General features: G+C 45.3%; 1 protein-coding gene across 1 annotated transcript in view; it reads left to right on the forward strand.

Annotated features, from left to right (window-relative positions):
* MYO1E (myosin IE) overlaps positions 1–15,528 on the forward strand; it is a 121,576-nt gene extending 106,048 nt beyond the window's left edge. The window contains exons 21-28 of the mRNA XM_066635015.1: positions 967–1,136; positions 2,113–2,258; positions 4,318–4,464; positions 6,149–6,306; positions 6,422–6,517; positions 7,928–8,129; positions 13,530–13,699; positions 14,941–15,528. Of these exons, the coding sequence (XP_066491112.1) occupies positions 967–1,136; positions 2,113–2,258; positions 4,318–4,464; positions 6,149–6,306; positions 6,422–6,517; positions 7,928–8,129; positions 13,530–13,699; positions 14,941–15,017 (1,166 nt within the window). The 3' untranslated portion in view covers positions 15,018–15,528. The remainder of the gene's footprint in view (positions 1–966; positions 1,137–2,112; positions 2,259–4,317; positions 4,465–6,148; positions 6,307–6,421; positions 6,518–7,927; positions 8,130–13,529; positions 13,700–14,940) is intronic.
* Positions 15,529–16,823: the final 1,295 nt, after the last annotated feature.

Raw genomic sequence — 16,823 nt, forward strand, 5'->3', positions numbered from 1 at the left:
CCTGAGAAGCCAAACTACCATCCATCCCTCTATGCAAGGCATGGCCTGCTGTGTCTATGGACTAGTGCAGGGGTCTCTAAACTTTTTGGTCAAAGGGCCACATCAAATATCTGGAACAATGTCGAGGGCCAGAAAAAAAATTAAATATAAAATTTAAATAATTACATTAGAGATGGAACTTAGATGAATGAATAAATGGGATCAAATGTCCAGGATTTCTCCAAACACCAACACAGCCCAAAACACACAATTAAACAAACCCCCATTCCCCCACCCCACAAGCACAACTGGTTGTGTTTGGTCAACTGAGCCAGAGACTCTCAGGGGATCAGAGGTTGTCCGTGGGCCAAATAGAGGCTCGCTGTGGGCCACATCTGGCCCCCTAGCCGGGGTTTGGAGACCCCTGGATTAGTGTGAACACACAAACCCGTGTGGCTGCTTTATACTGACTCAGACATTGGCCCATCTGTCTTAACTGGAAGTAACTTTATAGGCTCTTGGGCAGAGACTTTTCCTGCTACCTAGTCTGCTTTTACATGGTGATACCAGGTATTGCCCTGGGACTTTCTGCTTGCAGTATATGTGCTCTGTGATTTAGTTGTATGGGTCCTCAACTGGGTTAGACCCATAGTCTCCATATCAGATTGTAGTAAGCCTAAGTACATCTAACTGGAACACACTTTCCCTGTTTTCCTCTGCCTCAATTTCTGTCCCCTTCCTCTTTTATCTATCTTGTCTCACAGTACAATCCTATGTAGGTGTACTCAGAAGAAAATATGACTGTGTGCAATGGGACTTACTTCCAGGAAAGGAAGGATAACACAGGATCGCAGTATAATAGTAAACCTCTTGGGTCAGGAACCTGTCACTTCATTATTTGTAAAATGCCATGTCAGCTGTTCAAATAACAAATACTAAGACTTATTTTATTTAAAATATTCATATGCTTTGCTTTTCCTCTCAAAGCCTCCAATCTACTGCTGAACAGAAAGGAGCGAAGGCGGAACAGCATCAACAGGAACTTTGTGGGAGACTACATTGGCATGGAGGACCATCCAGAGCTGCGACAGTTTGTGGGCAAGCGGGAAAAGATAGACTTTGCGGACACCATTATCAAATATGACAGGAGGTTTAAGGTATAAATGTGAGCAGGATCCTTTAGCCTTGTTCCTGCTTTGGCCAGGCAATGGCTGACTTTCTCTTACAGCAGTGCTATTCCGTTTGTGGGATGGGCAAACTCAAATCCTGACCTGCTTCTTCTTGGGGCATTGTAACCTGGCACCCCTTATAGCTGCTATTATGCAGTGGGCGGCCCACTTTTGGCTGCCATATTTCCTTTGGATGCTTCCCTTGTGTGGTGACATGAATGTATGGTAGCCAGGACTAAGCTGCTGGCAACCACTCTGAGCCACGGAGGAAGAAGCTAAGGTGTAATAGTGATGAGTGGAGAAAAAAGTTGAAGAGACAGTTGCCTCTCGGGGGCTAGTTTTTGTTCAAGATTTTTATCCTGTTTTATCAAAGTAGAATAGGAAGCTGCCTTCCACAGTGTCAAACTAGTGGTCCTTCTAGGTCAGTACCATCAACACTAACTGGAAGCAGCTCTCCGATGTTTCAGAAATAAAATTTCTCTGCCCTGCTTGGAGATGTCAGGGCTTGAACCTAGGACCTTCTGGGTACAAAGCTGCTACTGAGTCACACAGTTTTCGCCTATAACACACAACCTTAAGTTGGCTTAGCGTCAGGGCTTGCAGCAGGTCCATGGGGACCCTTTGAGGGCCCCTTTGCAGCAGAGAGTGTGTATAGCAGTCCTGAAGGCATCATCCATTCCTCTCAGGAATCTGTGAAGCCCCTAGCCCTGAGGCCTGATTGGTTATCTTAGGGCCCAATCCAGTTTTCCACATCAATGCAGCTGTGCCAATTGGGCATGCGCTACATCCTGCAATGGGGGCACTCATGGAGGCCTCCTCAAGGTAAGGGAATGTTTGTTACCTTGGGCCTGCATAAGGGCTTCATTGGTGCTGGAAAGTTGGATTGGACTGGGCCCTCAGTCTGTTTTGTTTTTGTTACGTGATTGCCAATATTCACCCAGTTCTGCTGTCTTTCCCACTGCAGGGTGTCAAGCGAGACCTCATCCTCTCTCCAAAGTGTGTGTACCTGATTGGGCGGGAAAAAGTGAAGCAGGGCCCAGAGAGAGGCCTTGTGAAGGAGGTGCTAAAGCGACGGATTGAGTTGGAGAGGATCCTGTCCATTTCTCTAAGGTCGGTGGCATCTGTTCTCATGGGAAGAGCCTGCAGGGTAATGGGAGGAAGGAGACTACTCCATAGAGAAGGGGTCACCAGGTAGCAACAGGCTTTAAAGTTCTGACCTTCTGGACATTGTTTCTGAACTAACATGTAGAGCGGCTTATACCAGGTTAAGCTGATTCAGTATACTTTCTGTTTAAAATAAAATTTCCTGAGGTCCAGTGATACCTACATTTAAACCAAAGCAAGTGCTTATACTGGGGGGTCTCATAATAGCTTCAGCAAGCCCTGCTTGTAGGGCTTTCTGGGGGTGTCTGGTGGTCACTGTTGAAAACAGGATGCTGGACTGTTGGAAACTAGATGGTCCCACTTTGGTCTGAGCCAGCAAAGCAATTATTACATTTCTATTAGTTGCAATAAATGTAAGAATCGCACCTCCATGTTCAGGGGCAGTCTGCCTCTGATTAGCAACAGGGGGCGCTGAGCAGAGGCCGCTCCCATCCATTTCTATTAGATTTGCCTCTGGAGTGATTCCTGGTGGACTGAGTGATAGTTTACATGGGATACTGAGTCAGGTCATTGGTCCAGCTAGCTCAGTACTGGCAACACAGTGTTTTTCTGGTATTTCAGCCAGGTGGTTTTGCAGCCTTACCTGGAAGTGCTGCCAGGGATCACTGCTGGGACTTCTCCACGCAAATCATGGACTGTAACAATGAGCGACAGCTTCTCTCTGAGGCCTTTACATTCTCTTTTCCAGCTGAATGACTTCTCAGTCTGAAAACCTTTGCTTTAAAATTATCCATGTATAGGTCCAGGCAAAGTGAAATTGCCTGATAAAAATTTACACTCCCTTGCATCAAATGTCATTTCACTTTAAAAAGTTATGTTCCTCTGCTAACACAGGCTGGTAAAGTTCAGTGTCTGAGATTGGCCAGGTCAGGCATTGTCCAAGGGCCCATGCCCATCAACTGTTACCCTGCACATCTCTGATCTTGTCTGATCTTGGAAGCTAAGCAGGGTCAGGCCTGGTTAGTACTTGGATGGGAGACCGCCTGGGAATACCGGGTGCTGTAGGCTTGTACCATAGTCTTTCGAGACTGAAGGTTGCCAACCATGCCCATCAGAGATCCTGTTAGACCAGGCTGAAACTGGGATCAGTTGGGCTACATGCAGGCTGCAGGATTGGCTGAGATGTCACTTTTAACAGGGTACAGCTATAGCAGGGCTGGCTGTTGCACCATGCTCTGTGGCTGGGTCCTGGGACCAAGCAGCCTTCCTGTGTTGGGCAAGCCAATGCCCTAACAAGAGTTACATAGCCACTTATGGAGATTATTTTCAGTGGGGAAAATAGCACTGGGAATAAAGGGTTAAAGACACCCAATCTCCAAACTGCTGTCTCATTCCAAATTGTCGCCCTATACAGCTACTACACAAATGGAAAGTCTGGAACTACAGACTAATGCATTTAATGCCTTGTATGGTTTGGCCCTTACTCTAAGGTAGTACTTGGAATTTAAAATTGCACAGGTTGGGGCCTAGTGCAATATGTTTTTAAATACTCTTATCCTAGTTTGGGCTCAGTTATGACCCCAAAATGATAGGAGGAGTAAAACCTGTTTGTAAAAACATTCACTGTAGCTTTGGAGCTAGATCTGGAACAGACTTCTTTTCCTTCAATTGCTCTGAGTTTCATTCTCCTTATTCCATTTCCCCTGCCAGCAATGTATCAATACAGTCTTAATAGACTCCATTTGTTCAGCAGTGCTTATTGATGTGATGCTTTTAATTGTAGTTCAGTAATTTCCAATTACGACTGTCACTGTCTTGCATTCATCCTTTTTGTGTGTGTGTACAGATCTCACCCAGAAGAATTATTTTGGGATATTAAAAAAAAAATACTAAGTGTGGTGGGATAATGAAGTTCTGCTATTTAGAATTACGCTAGCAAAATGCATGTGTTTTGGTATTGGAGGGAATGCTATAACAAAACTAATGAACAAACACAGAGCTGCATTTAGAACTCTCTCCAGAGGCGTGTTTTGAATTTCTTATGGCTTGGTTATTATTTTCACAGCACAATGCAGGATGACCTCTTTGTCCTACATGAGCAAGAGTACGACAGTCTCCTTGAATCTGTCTTCAAAACGGAATTTTTAACCCTCTTGTCAAAGCGGTTTGAGGAGAAAACACAAAGGAGGCTAGTTTTGAAATTTAGCAACACGTGAGTGAAGGACTTAAAATGAACATTTTCTTTCTGGCTGGCTTAAGGTTCAAGGGGAGCCCACCCAGCAGCATGAGCAAGCCCAGCAGTTGCTTACAGCAGCACTTCAATATTGGGGGTGCCACAAAATGATCTGACTGAGAGCTGGATCCCAGGCTCCCTTGCACTGTTGGAAAGGTCAGAGCTTAACTCTCTGCAGGCAGATTATCTGCATCTCTCATCCCTTCTGATAGAGGCACTTATTCCAGGGAAGGGGAATGTCTATGGGAACAATCATTCTTGCTAGGCACTGGTTCCTAATTGGTGATCCAGGAGACTCTGAGATGTGGTCTGAGAGGTCTCAGGAAAAAAGAATGCCTTTGGTCATTTCCAGTATATCACTGAGAGAGTACTCTCCCATAGACCAACAGAGAGGGTGGAGAACGGACCAGCTGCAGCCAGCACCGAAGTGTTGGCTGCAGCTATGGTTTGTCCATGCTCTCTGGTAGTCTGTGGGGGAACACTCACTCAAGAAAAACTTCCCCACAGACCATTAGAGAGGACATAGAACAGGCTGCCCGCAGCTGGCAACAAAGCAGCAACCCACACATCTTCTCTATAAATAAAAAATATTCTCTGTTACAAATTTAGTTGTACTTTTGTGTGCAGGGGTTGGGGGGGTTGCATTTAAGAACATAAGAAGAGCTCTGCTTTCACTTTCACTGCTACGGGGAGCCCTGCAGAAGGTTGCGCAGGGCTCCCCGCACCCCTGGAAGGCTGCAGGAGGCTTGGGTAAGTGCACCCAAGCTCCTGCAGCCCCCCGAGCGGCACGATCCTGGGGATCGTGCCACTGCCTTCCCTCTGCCCCCACTGCCTCTCCCCCTCCCCGCATGCACTTAATGAGTTTGAGAACCACTGGCTTAACAGGAAAAATTGTAATGGATTCTGATTGCTTTTAACGATATTGGGTCTTGATTGTGGTCATTTTCCATAAGCGCTGTAAGTGGTGGCTTTTTCCATGGCTAGGGTTGCAACAGAACTCGTGTTTCCCTTTGTGGAATGACATCAGCAGAATCTCATCCTGCTGGTGGCCTTCTGTAAGGAACCAACATGCAGTGCTGCACTCCTGAGGGCTTTGTTCTTTAGGCAAGATGCTTCCCAGTTTGTGTGGGAGTCGCAGAAAATAAGTGCATTTTCCTGCTGTCATTTCCTGGGAGTTTTTAAACACAGAAAAAAGCGGAGGGCACCTTAATTAACAATTCAGGGGGAGGAGGGGAAAGGCTTGTAAAAGCTGTGTTTGATGTGAGGCACTTCGTGCAGCAACTGGGCTTGCCATGACTCTGCTAATATTTCCTATTTTGAATGTGTTCCTAAGCACATGGTGGATATGCTGTGGGGCCCTGATTTGGAGCTAGTAGTGCTCTGGCCTTGTATCCTTCCATTTCAGTGGGACTTGCACTGGAGGCTTCCTTGTGGTTTGTGCATACTAAGCCCATCTGTAATACAGGAGGTTTAGTAGGGGGAAAGATTTTTCACAAACTGAGCTCTGCTCTAAGGACATGTGTTCAGCCTCTGATTCCTGACAGTTCCCTGGGGAGGAGTCTTGGCCTGCTTTTCCCTGTGTTGCAGCTGTGTTGGTGATTTAGCCCTGTCTTGGACTTCTCACCCTGTGTAACTAACTGTGTTTTCTGAATGTTTGTGCTAGACTTGAAGTGAAGCTGAAAAAGGAAAACTGGGGACCCTGGAGTGCTGGCGGATCCCGCCAGGTGCAGTTCAGCCAAGGCCAGGGAGATGAGGCTGTTCTCAAGCCAAGTAATAAAGTGCTGCAGGTCAGCATTGGGCCTGGACTCCCGAAGAACTCCCGTACGTATGACGTTATCAGAGGTTGCTGGGAGGAGGAGCCATTACTACCACTTGGCACCCACTGCTGTTTAGTTTATTGCAGCTTGACTGAGTTGCCTCTGTTGTTGTGTTTCAGGTCCCACCAAACGAAACGTGACGCAAACCAGCGGATCTTCCAACATAAGGACACAAGGCCATAACTACCCTACAAGGGTTGCTCCACCTCCCCCTGGTAAACTTTTTGGGAACCTTCTCTTGGCAATTTGTGGCCTAACTCTTGAGTCGCATGACTGAATAAAGTTCAGTATTTGTCACAAGATTTTCTAGAACTTTTTTAAAAGTACCCTTTAGACCGTTCTGTGAAGTTTTGGGCAGGAGGGCCACATCATCTCTCTGACACTGTGTTGGGGGCCGGGGGGAAAAATAATTAATTTACATTTAAAATTTGAATAAATTTACTTGTTTACATAAATTAATATACTAGCGGTGGAACTTATATGAATGAATTTTTGCAATAGCTCAAGACCTATAAAAGGCCTTGCACAAAGCAAGGCTGGCCTTTTCTTTGCTGCTGCTACTGCATCACAGACATGAAACAGCAAGCAGTGGAGGGAGCCCTCATCCCACAGTTAAAGCGAGAAGTCAAACATTCGCCCTCACACTAAGAGCAGTTGCGTCAGGCCAGTGCGGGCTCCAGCAAGTTTCCGGAGGACCAGAGGCTCATTGGAGTCTGGGGTCTCCCTGAGAGCCGCATTGGGAGTCCTCGAGGGCTGCAAGTGGCCCCAGGGCTGGGGTTTGGCACCCCTGCTTTAGACTGTAGTTGTGTACGGAAGGAAGGGGATTATGCACTAGTTCTGATGACTGCAGAGTACGAAATTCCAGTGGTACAAAACAGATATGCTGGAGCTGGAAAAGGTACAAAAAAGGATTATGGGAGTGATTAGATCACTTTTTATACAAAGAAAATAAGGGACTTTTTCATAGGAAGCAAGATGACTTGAAGCGAGGAAAGACGCATGTTAGAGGATTATGAAATTATGCATCCTGTGGTGAAAGAGGATGGAGAGAAGTTGTCTTTCCTCTCCCACTATACTAGGACTTGGGGGGACTTGGTTAGGCTGGTAGGCTAATAGTACCAGCCTACTATTAGCTGGTAGGCAATAGATATAGATGAGAGGATAACTTCATCCAATGCATAATTAGTTTGTTGTTTGCTGCCTCAGGGGTGGTTATGGTCACAGGTGTAGATGGATTTAGAAGAGGATTAGAGAGATTCTTGGAAAGGTCTGTCGATGTCTGTGAATCATAATGGCTCAACTATAACTGCTGTGTTCAGATACAGTTTGCCTTAGAATCCCAGTTGCTGGGGGGCAACAACAGGGGAGAGGGCTGTTGCCTTCATCTACTCCTTTGGGGCTTTCTAGAGACACCTAGTTGGCCACGGAGGGGAAACAGGATACCAGACTCGATGGACCCACCTTGGTCTAATTCAGCAAGGCTTATTATGAAAATGGTGCCGTGTTATTGGGTGATAAGCTGTTAAAAGCCCAGCTAGAGAATGGAGGCAAGTGTTCAGTTGTCTGTCCTTGACTGGAGAGTGCAAGGATTGTCTCTTTGGGCTAATGTCTTGAAATACTTCTAGGTCACCATCAAAATGGGGTGATAAAAGCCCCGCAACTTCAACTGCATCCTCAAGACCTGGCAAACCAACGAGCTGGTCAGAAGAGCTTGTACACGACCATGGCATGCCCACCATTGCCACAGGTCTCCAGCGGCTCAGACAGACTATCTCAGCAACCAGGCAGCCTGGATTTCCTCAGAGTGCCGGACCAAGGTGCTGCTGGGTAAGAGTTGCGCTAATGTCAATTTTATACGCATCCTATATGTGCAGAATTTGCAAAAATTGTCTGAAAAGTCCAGCTGACTGAAAAATCTTTAATTGATGGCCATGTTTTGAGCACCACCTGCTTCGGTTTGGGTGAGTGACTGTCCTGTTCTTTGTCACCTTGTTTGATTATGCTTGTCTTCTACAGAGCTTTTGAGAAATGCTTCTTTTGATGGGCTGGTGTATCGTACAGGGAGGCCATGATCCAGAGAAAGATCTGTGCCAGACCTGCCAGTAATTACATCAGTGATTTTCAACCTTTTTTTAATCTTGTAGCATGCTGACAAGGCACTAAAATTGTCAAGGCACACCATCAGGTTTTTGACAATTGACAAGGCACACCGTGCTGCCAGTGGGGAGCTCACATCCCCATTGGCCCTACTAATAAATGATCTTCCCCCAAATTCCTGTGGCACACCTGTAGACCACTCGCGGCACACTAGTGTGCCATGGCACAGTGGTTGAAAATGGCTGAATTACATACTTAAATGATACCCTAAATCAAGTCATTATAAGAAGTTCTTTTATTGTAATTTTTGTATATATTAGGACTATTTTCCAGTGTTTGCATGGAACAGTTTTCAATAACAATATTGGGTTTCAATTTGTAGGTTTAGCCAAAGGTATCAGATTTTTAAAAGTGAGTGTTGATGACATTTTTTTCAAGTGTTTTTCTCCTATATGTTTTCTGCAATGAAGTTCCTTTTCTCAAAGGATGTACCACAAGGGTGTGTTCTGCAATTGACAGCATTTAGAACAATCATACTCTGACTCATGTAGTAATCACTTTCAGGTATCTTGAGAAACCATTTCTTTATGAGGGTTAAGAGCATCTTGAGAATGCATGAGAGGTTGCTTGAGATGCCACTGACATGAGTATTTTTCATCTTGTCATTCTCTGGGGATCATATTATTTAGTCTTACTTGATTGAGGTTATTTTATTTTGGAATTATTTTTATATTTTTCAGTTATGCTTCTGTAAATGTATAGGGTGATGTGACATTCCAGTTACATTGTCATTTCACAAGAACATAAGAACAGCCCCACTGGATCAGGCCATAGGCCCATCTAGTCCAGCTTCCTGTATCTCACAGCGGCCCACCAAATGCCCCAGGGAGCACACCAGATAACAAGAGACCTCATCCTGGTGCCCTCCCTTGCATCTGGCATTCTGACATAACCCATTTCTAAAATCAGGAGGTTGCGCATACACATCATGGCTTGTACCCCATAATGGATTTTTCCTCCAGAAACTTGTCCAATCCCCTTTTAAAGGCGTCTAGGCTAGATGCCATCACCACATCCTGTGGCAAGGAGTTCCACAGACCGACCACACGCTGAGTAAAGAAATATTTTCTTTTGTCTGTCCTAACCCGCCCAACACTCAATTTTAGTGAATGTCCCCTGGTTCTGGTATTATGTGAGAGTGTAAAGAGCATCTCCCTATCCACTCTGTCCATCCCCTGCATAATTTTGTATGTCTCAATCATGTCCCCCCTCAGGCGTCTCTTTTCTAGGCTGAAGAGGCTCAAACGCCGTAGCCTTTCCTCATAAGGAAGGTGCCCCAGCCCCGTAATCAACTTAGTCGCTCTCTTTTGCACCTTTTCCATTTCTACTATGTCTTTTTTGAGATGCGGCGACCAGAACTGGACACAATACTCCAGGTGTGGCCTTACCATAGATTTGTACAACGGCATTATAATACTAGCCGTTTTGTTCTCAATACCCTTCCTAATGATCCCAAGCTTAGAATTGGCCTTCTTCACTGCCGCCGCACATTGGGTTGACACTTTCATCGACCTATCCACCACCACGCCCAGATCTCTCTCCTGATCACAGACAGCTCAGAACCCATCAGCCTATATCTAAAGTTTTGATTTTTTGCCCCAATGTGCATGACTTTACACTTACTGACATTGAAGCGCATCTGCCATTTTGCTGCCCATTCTGCCAGTCTGGAGAGATCCTTCTGGAGCTCCTCACAATCACTTCTGGTCTTTACCACTCGGAAAAGTTTGGTGTCGTCTGCAAACTTAGCCACTTCACTGCTCAACCCTGTCTCCAGGTCATTTATGAAGAGGTTGAAAAGCACCAGTCCCAGGACAGATCCTTGGGGCACACCGCTTTTCACCTCTCTCCATTGTGAAAATTGCCCATTGACACCCACTCTCTGCTTCCTGGCCTCCAACCAGTTCTCAGTCCACGAGAGGACCTGTCCTCTAATTCTCTGACTGTGGAGTTTTTTCAGTAGCCTTTGGTGAGGGACCGTGTCAAACGCCTTCTGAAAGTCCAGATATATAATGTCCACGGGTTCTCCCGCATCCACATGCCTGTTGACCTTTTCAAAGAGTTCTATAAGGTTTGTGAGGCAAGACTTACCCTTACAGAAGCCATGCTGACTCTCCCTCAGCAAGGCCTGTTCGTCTATGTGTTTTGAGATCCTATCTTTGATGAGGCATTCCACCATCTTACCCGGTATGGATGTTAGGCTGACCAGCCTATAGTTTCCCGGGTCCCCCCTCTTTCCCTTTTTAAAAATAGGCGTGACATTTGCTATCCTCCAATCTTCTGGCACCGTGGCCGTTTTGAGGGACAAGTTGCATACCTTAGTCAAGAGGTCTGCACCTTCATTCTTCAATTCCTTAATAACTCTTGGGTGGATGCCATCAGGGCCCGGTGACTTATTGATCTTTAATTTATCAATGAGGTCTGAAACATCTTCTCGTTTAACCTCTATCTGACTTAACTCCTCGGTCAGGTGGGGCCGTTCGGGCAGCGGTATCTGCCCGAGGTCTTCTGCCGTGAAGACAGATGCAAAGAACTCATTTAATTTCTCTGCCATCTCTAAGTCTCCTTTTATCTCCCCTTTCCCTCCCTCACCATCCAGAGGGCCAACCGCTTCTCTGGCGGGTTTCCTGCTGCTAACATATTTGAAGAAGCTTTTATTATTCCCCTTAATGTTGCTGGCCATGCGTTCCTCATAGTCTAGCTTGGCCTCCAGTATCACCTTCTTACATTTCTTTTGCCACAGTTTATGTTCCTTTTTATTCTCCTCATTAGGGCAAGACTTCCATTTACGGAAGGAAGCTTCCTTGCCCTTCACAGCCTCTCTAACTTGGCTGGTTAGCCATGAGGGCACCCTCCTGGATTTAGTGGAACCCTTCTTTCTTTGCAGTATACACCTCTGCTGGGCCTCTATTACTGTTGTTTTAAGCAGCCTCCATGCACTCTGGAGAGATTGGACTCTTTTTACCCTCCCTTTCAACCTCCTTCTAACCAGCCTCCTCATTTGAGGGAAGTCCGCCTGTCGGAAGTCAAGGGTTTTTGTTAGAGATTTGCCTGGTATTCTTCCCCCAACGTGCAAGTCAAAACGGATCGCAGCATGATCACTGTTCCCCAATGGCTCAGTAACGTTTACATCTCTAACCAGGTCCTGCGTACCGCACAATATTAAATCCAGAGTCACCTGTTCTCTGGTGGGCTCCATGACTAGCTGATCTAAGCCACAGTCATTTAGCATGTCAAGAAATCCGGTTTCCTTATCGTGACCAGAACACAAATTGACCCAGTCAATATGAGGATAATTGAAGTCCCCCATGATTACAACCCTGTCCCTCCTTGTCACCTCCCTGATCTGTTTCCTCATTTCAAGGTCCCCATCCGATTTCTGGTCTGGAGGACGATAGCACGCCCCCAGTATTACATCGCTGCACAAGCCTGGTAATTTAACCCACAGAGATTCTACGGTGGAGTCGGACCCACCTTCAATCTCTACTTTGCTGGATTCTATCCCTTCCTTAACATAAAGGGCCACCCCACCTCCAACACGCCCCTGCCTGTCCCTCCTGTAGAGTTTATAGCCCGGGATTGCGGTATCCCACTGATTCTCCGCATTCCACCAGGTTTCCGTTATGCCCACTATGTCAATATTTTCCCTTGTCACCAGACATTCCAGTTCTCCCACCTTTGCTCGTAGACTTCGGGCATTCGCATAAAAGCATTTATACACGGAATGCCCCAGGATGGGCTGCTTATTTGCTCCTTTGTCCCCGCATCCTCTCATTGTGCCAAACCGTCTATCACATCCCATCACGCTACCTTTCCCAATGTCTTCTCCTACTCTGCCTTTGTCTTGTTGTTCTCTAACCTCCCCATCCTCATCCCTTAGGGATGAGGAGTCCCGAACCGGATGCCCCTCGGCTCCTGTCGGCCTCCCCCCCCACCCCCACCAGTATAGTCCCCTTGAAACAGATGGTCAGCTATCAAAGTGTGCTGGGAAAGAATCAATGGATTTGGCCTTTGTCTCAGTCAGCTCTATTATTAGGATAGTAAAGAAAGTGTTCTGATCAATGCAGTCAGTGATTTTACAAGAGTAGGAAACTCAAGGGCTGATCAAATCCTGCATCTGTTGCAAATTAAACCCTGAATTCTTGTTTACATGAAGGGGATTAACCTTCTTGAAACAACCTGCAGTGCCACCTGCTGGTTTTCAGGGATACTTCCCCCCCCCCCCACTTTCATTGCTCTGAGGGCTCTGATTCAAGGCATAGAAGTGGCCCATCTAGGCCACTCCAGCATCCTACTGCTTTCCTCCAGTAGCCAACCAGATGGTTCTGGGAAGCTGACAAGCAGGCAACAGCCCTCCCCAACATCTGGTTGTAAGTATTATTGCTTCTGAACTATTCAGGCTGTCTTAGGTTTATCAGCAGCTATTAGCTACATCTGTTAAATTTTTCTAATTTTTAAAGGACTTCTATAGCATGCTGTTGCCACTGCTTGTGGCAGTGATTTATTACCATTAATAATGATATATTATTTATTGCATACACAGTTTTTCAACAAGAGTAGTTCACAGCAAAATCAATCAATGGTCCTCTGTCCCCAAAGGGCTCACAATGTTTAAAAAAAAAGTACAGAAGAGACATTAGCAACAGCCACTGGAAAAGACACTATGCTGGGGCAAAGAGGGACAGTTGCTCCTGCTCCCTGCTAAATATTAGAGGACACCACTTTAAAAGGTTAGAATTCCCCAGTTAGAATGCCTCTGTTACTTTTAAGTAACTGTGCATTGAACCAAAAAGTCTAGGTCATTTGTCTCCTGGAGCAACTAATCCTTACAACAGTCCTGCAAGATGGGCAATCTGTTTTTACAGATGGGAGGCTGAGAGATTATGTTTTGCGAAAGGCTACTCAGTGAGTGTATTCCAAAGATCAGTTTTCAGCCAGCTCCCTCTTAGTGTCTCTGCTCTTGTTAATATACGTAGCTTTTGGTATAGTAATTTGTTTTTGAAGTTCCAAGGTGTGGTGATGAATGAGACGTGGCCCCAAATTCAAACTATTTCCCCTGTGTCTTTTTAGCGCTCGTAGGCAGACGACAAACCGCCCTGCACCTGCAGGAGGCAGACCAAAGCCACAGCCGAAACCAAAGCCTCAGGTACCTCAGTGCAGAGCACTGTATGCCTATGATGCTCAGGACACAGATGAACTCAGCTTCAATGCCAATGATGTAATTGATATCATCAAAGAAGGTAAGGGCTCCACATTTTGCATCCTGCATTCCCACCAGGTCAGGTGACAAAAGGTTTTTCAGCTAAGTTCAGCCTCTTAGCTGTCTGTATTCTTCCTTCAACATGTCTGCTTTTTACCAGACACAATGGCTTCAGTCTTGCACATGGGTGCCTGATTATGGCACCCTGGACAGTGTTGGGGATCTCGTCCCCCCGAAATTAGCCCTGATACTTCTGCTTTTTTTTATACTGATGAAAATCAGGACAAAAAAGAGGCAGTTGAAACATGTGCATGTTGCTCATAACAGAATAGGTTCTTGTCCAAAGAGGTTTAAAGTTGAAAGGCTGACAACAGAGGTGTGAGCAAATAAAGGGAGGAGATGGCAGCAGGACGCAACAGGAGAAAAGTATGTGTTTATTATGATTATATGTATTTAGTCATAGGCCAGCAGCCTCCAAACCTCAGAGCTCTGCATTGCAACGTTACCCATCCAGGCGCAGCACAGGTGAAGGCTTTCCATGGCGTAGCTTCTACATTTTGCAGCTAATCTTCTCAGAACTTCACACTGGGCAGCCACTATCACTGCCCGTTGCCCCAGCAAGCTTTGTGCCCTGATTTCCAGGTGAAAGTGGCTACCTGGTACAAGGTTCTGAGAAGCTGCAAAATGTAGAGGCTGTGGCGTGGAACAGAAAGCCTTCGCCTGCACTGTGCCCAGACAGGTAATGTTGCAATGACCCGCAGGTCATGGTTTGGAGGTTACTGTCATAGGCCAAAGTAGCATACAAGGACTAGTATTCTATATAAAAGGCAATTCCTGTAAGAGTTCAGATAACAGAACAAACTGGTTTGTTCGGCTACGAATGCAGCCGCTTGCCTTCCAAAGACCACATGCTTCCCTTTCCCCTCCATATGCATTTGTGGCTGAATCATAGTTTATTAAATTAGAGCTGAGTGGCTCATCCTGTCCAGGAGCTATTGTTTAATTGTGGTTTTCAAATATGTGGAACTGAGACTCAACTCTGGTTTTGCATCTTGGTTTAAAAACCACAGTTAAGCAAAAGCTCCTGGATTGGATGACCCATGCAGCTGTGACTTAACAAACCACAATGTCCACATCAGAGTTCTGTGCTGGAGCTGGGTTAGATGCTGCCTTTATGATCACAGCAAAACGTGACTTGCTTGTGACTGATTATGACTTTGGAGAGGTCTGTACTCAGCAATACATAGGGTTGTTTCTGACTGACTGATTTGCTTTTCACAGATCCCTCAGGCTGGTGGACGGGTAGGTTAAGGGGGAAGCAAGGACTATTCCCAAACAATTATGTGACCAAGGTGTAGTCCTGCAGCCAGAGTGATCGTTATCGAGTGTGAAGGTGCCCGTGGAGATGCTCTCCAACAGCTGCCATCTGCTTACAAAAAGAGAGTTCTTCATGGAATCCTGAGTCCATGGCAGTTGTTTCATCAAAGGAAGGAGACAAAGTCCCTGTGTTTACTCTCCAGGAAGCCAAAGTGCATATGCCGCAGATACCCAGGTTACCAAACAAGGAGTTATTTATTTTATTTAACCCTTTTTTTCTTATGAAGAAGAGCATGTTAAATTCCATTCATTGTTCTTTTTAAAGTTTTTGGAAACTGCAAAGTGCTCTGCAACCAAAGACTATGAAAGAGTTAGACTTTTTTACAAGTGCCTTTAGTTGCCCTGGTGACTCTCTTCTCAATTACACAGGCCTACAAAATTGAGGGTCAGAAAAGTTTTTCCCAAACTTTATGGTGGTCTGATATGAAATTGGGGTGCTTATTCCAAAAATGTCATCCGTTTTGCCCCATCACGTCTAGTTTTGGAGATATAGTAGAGCCTCATTAGTGAATGGTTCAAGCCGCTTCCTCATGAGGAAGTGTAGGCTTCCTCAATGAAGAAGCTGTTTGAACCATTCACTAAAGAGGAGATGCCGTGTCTCCAAAACTAAATGTTTTGGATGACAAAACATTGTTGGGCAAAACGGATGACATTTTTTGAATCAGCACCCCAAATATAACCAGGAATTGGTGTAACGTTTAAGGAAGCAAACTGTGTGTTGGCCTGTGTTACCGAACAATGGCCTGATATGCACATTTCCTCTGTCTTTGACTTTGTAGAGGAGAAAGTAACACATTATGCTGCTACCTGTCTTAGAAATGTAGGATTTTGGTGTCTTTGGGAATTGCCTCCCCCCCCCCCCGCCGCCTGCAAAGGGCATGTATTTTAAAGGTTTCACAAGCTGGTTCAGGTTTGCTTGTGAGTGTGATGACGATTCCAGAAAAGGCACTGCAACCAAAGGAGACAGTACTGTATGCTGTAAATGGTTTGCATCGATTTTGCTAATGTGGCTGGCCCATGTTTTATTATTATTATTATTGTTATTATTATTGCTGTATCTGTTAGGGGGAGAATTTCTCTTCCGCATCCCTGCCCCGCAGAAAGCTATACACTAAAACAGCAGATCATATACAATGTACATTTTAAAATTCAAATAAGAAACAAACCTGTATGAATGTACACAGCAATAATCCACTGTACTTACCCATAAAGGTAGTATGATTAGCATTTGGGGGCCAGGTACTCATTAAAGGATCAAGTCAATGTTAATAAAGCTCATAAGCCCACCTGCCTTCCGCACCAGTCTTACCAGATGCATGTCACCAATCTTACCCATTCTCTTCTCATCCACCATCAATAAAACCATAGGAACTAACATGGCAGTGGTGTGAGGGTTTTATTTGATGTGCTCATTCTGCTTTTCAAGCAAAGGAAGTCTATGTCACTGTTTCAAATGGTACACAAAGCATCTTCCTTTCAGGGTCTGTCTAGTTCAACAATCTGTTTCTAACTGAGCCTCTGAAGACTAGATAAAAAAGGGTCAGGTTTTTAAAAAGTATTTCTTTAAATACAACCTGGCTTCCTAAGAAATCTGAATGTAACTCAGGAGATACAGTGAATCGCTTAAAACTGTGACACTTAGCAAAAATCAGACCATTTGCTTACCTGGCAAATGAGGCTCAAATTCTAGTTTGCAATAATAGGTTTTTATTTACTCACATGTTTCACTTACTTGGCCTTCTTGCTGAATTGTGGGTAGGTTATTGTGTGTGTCCTGGACATGCACA

This window comes from Tiliqua scincoides, chromosome 8 (genome assembly GCF_035046505.1).
Source record: "Tiliqua scincoides isolate rTilSci1 chromosome 8, rTilSci1.hap2, whole genome shotgun sequence".
Taxonomy (NCBI): domain Eukaryota; kingdom Metazoa; phylum Chordata; class Lepidosauria; order Squamata; family Scincidae; genus Tiliqua; species Tiliqua scincoides.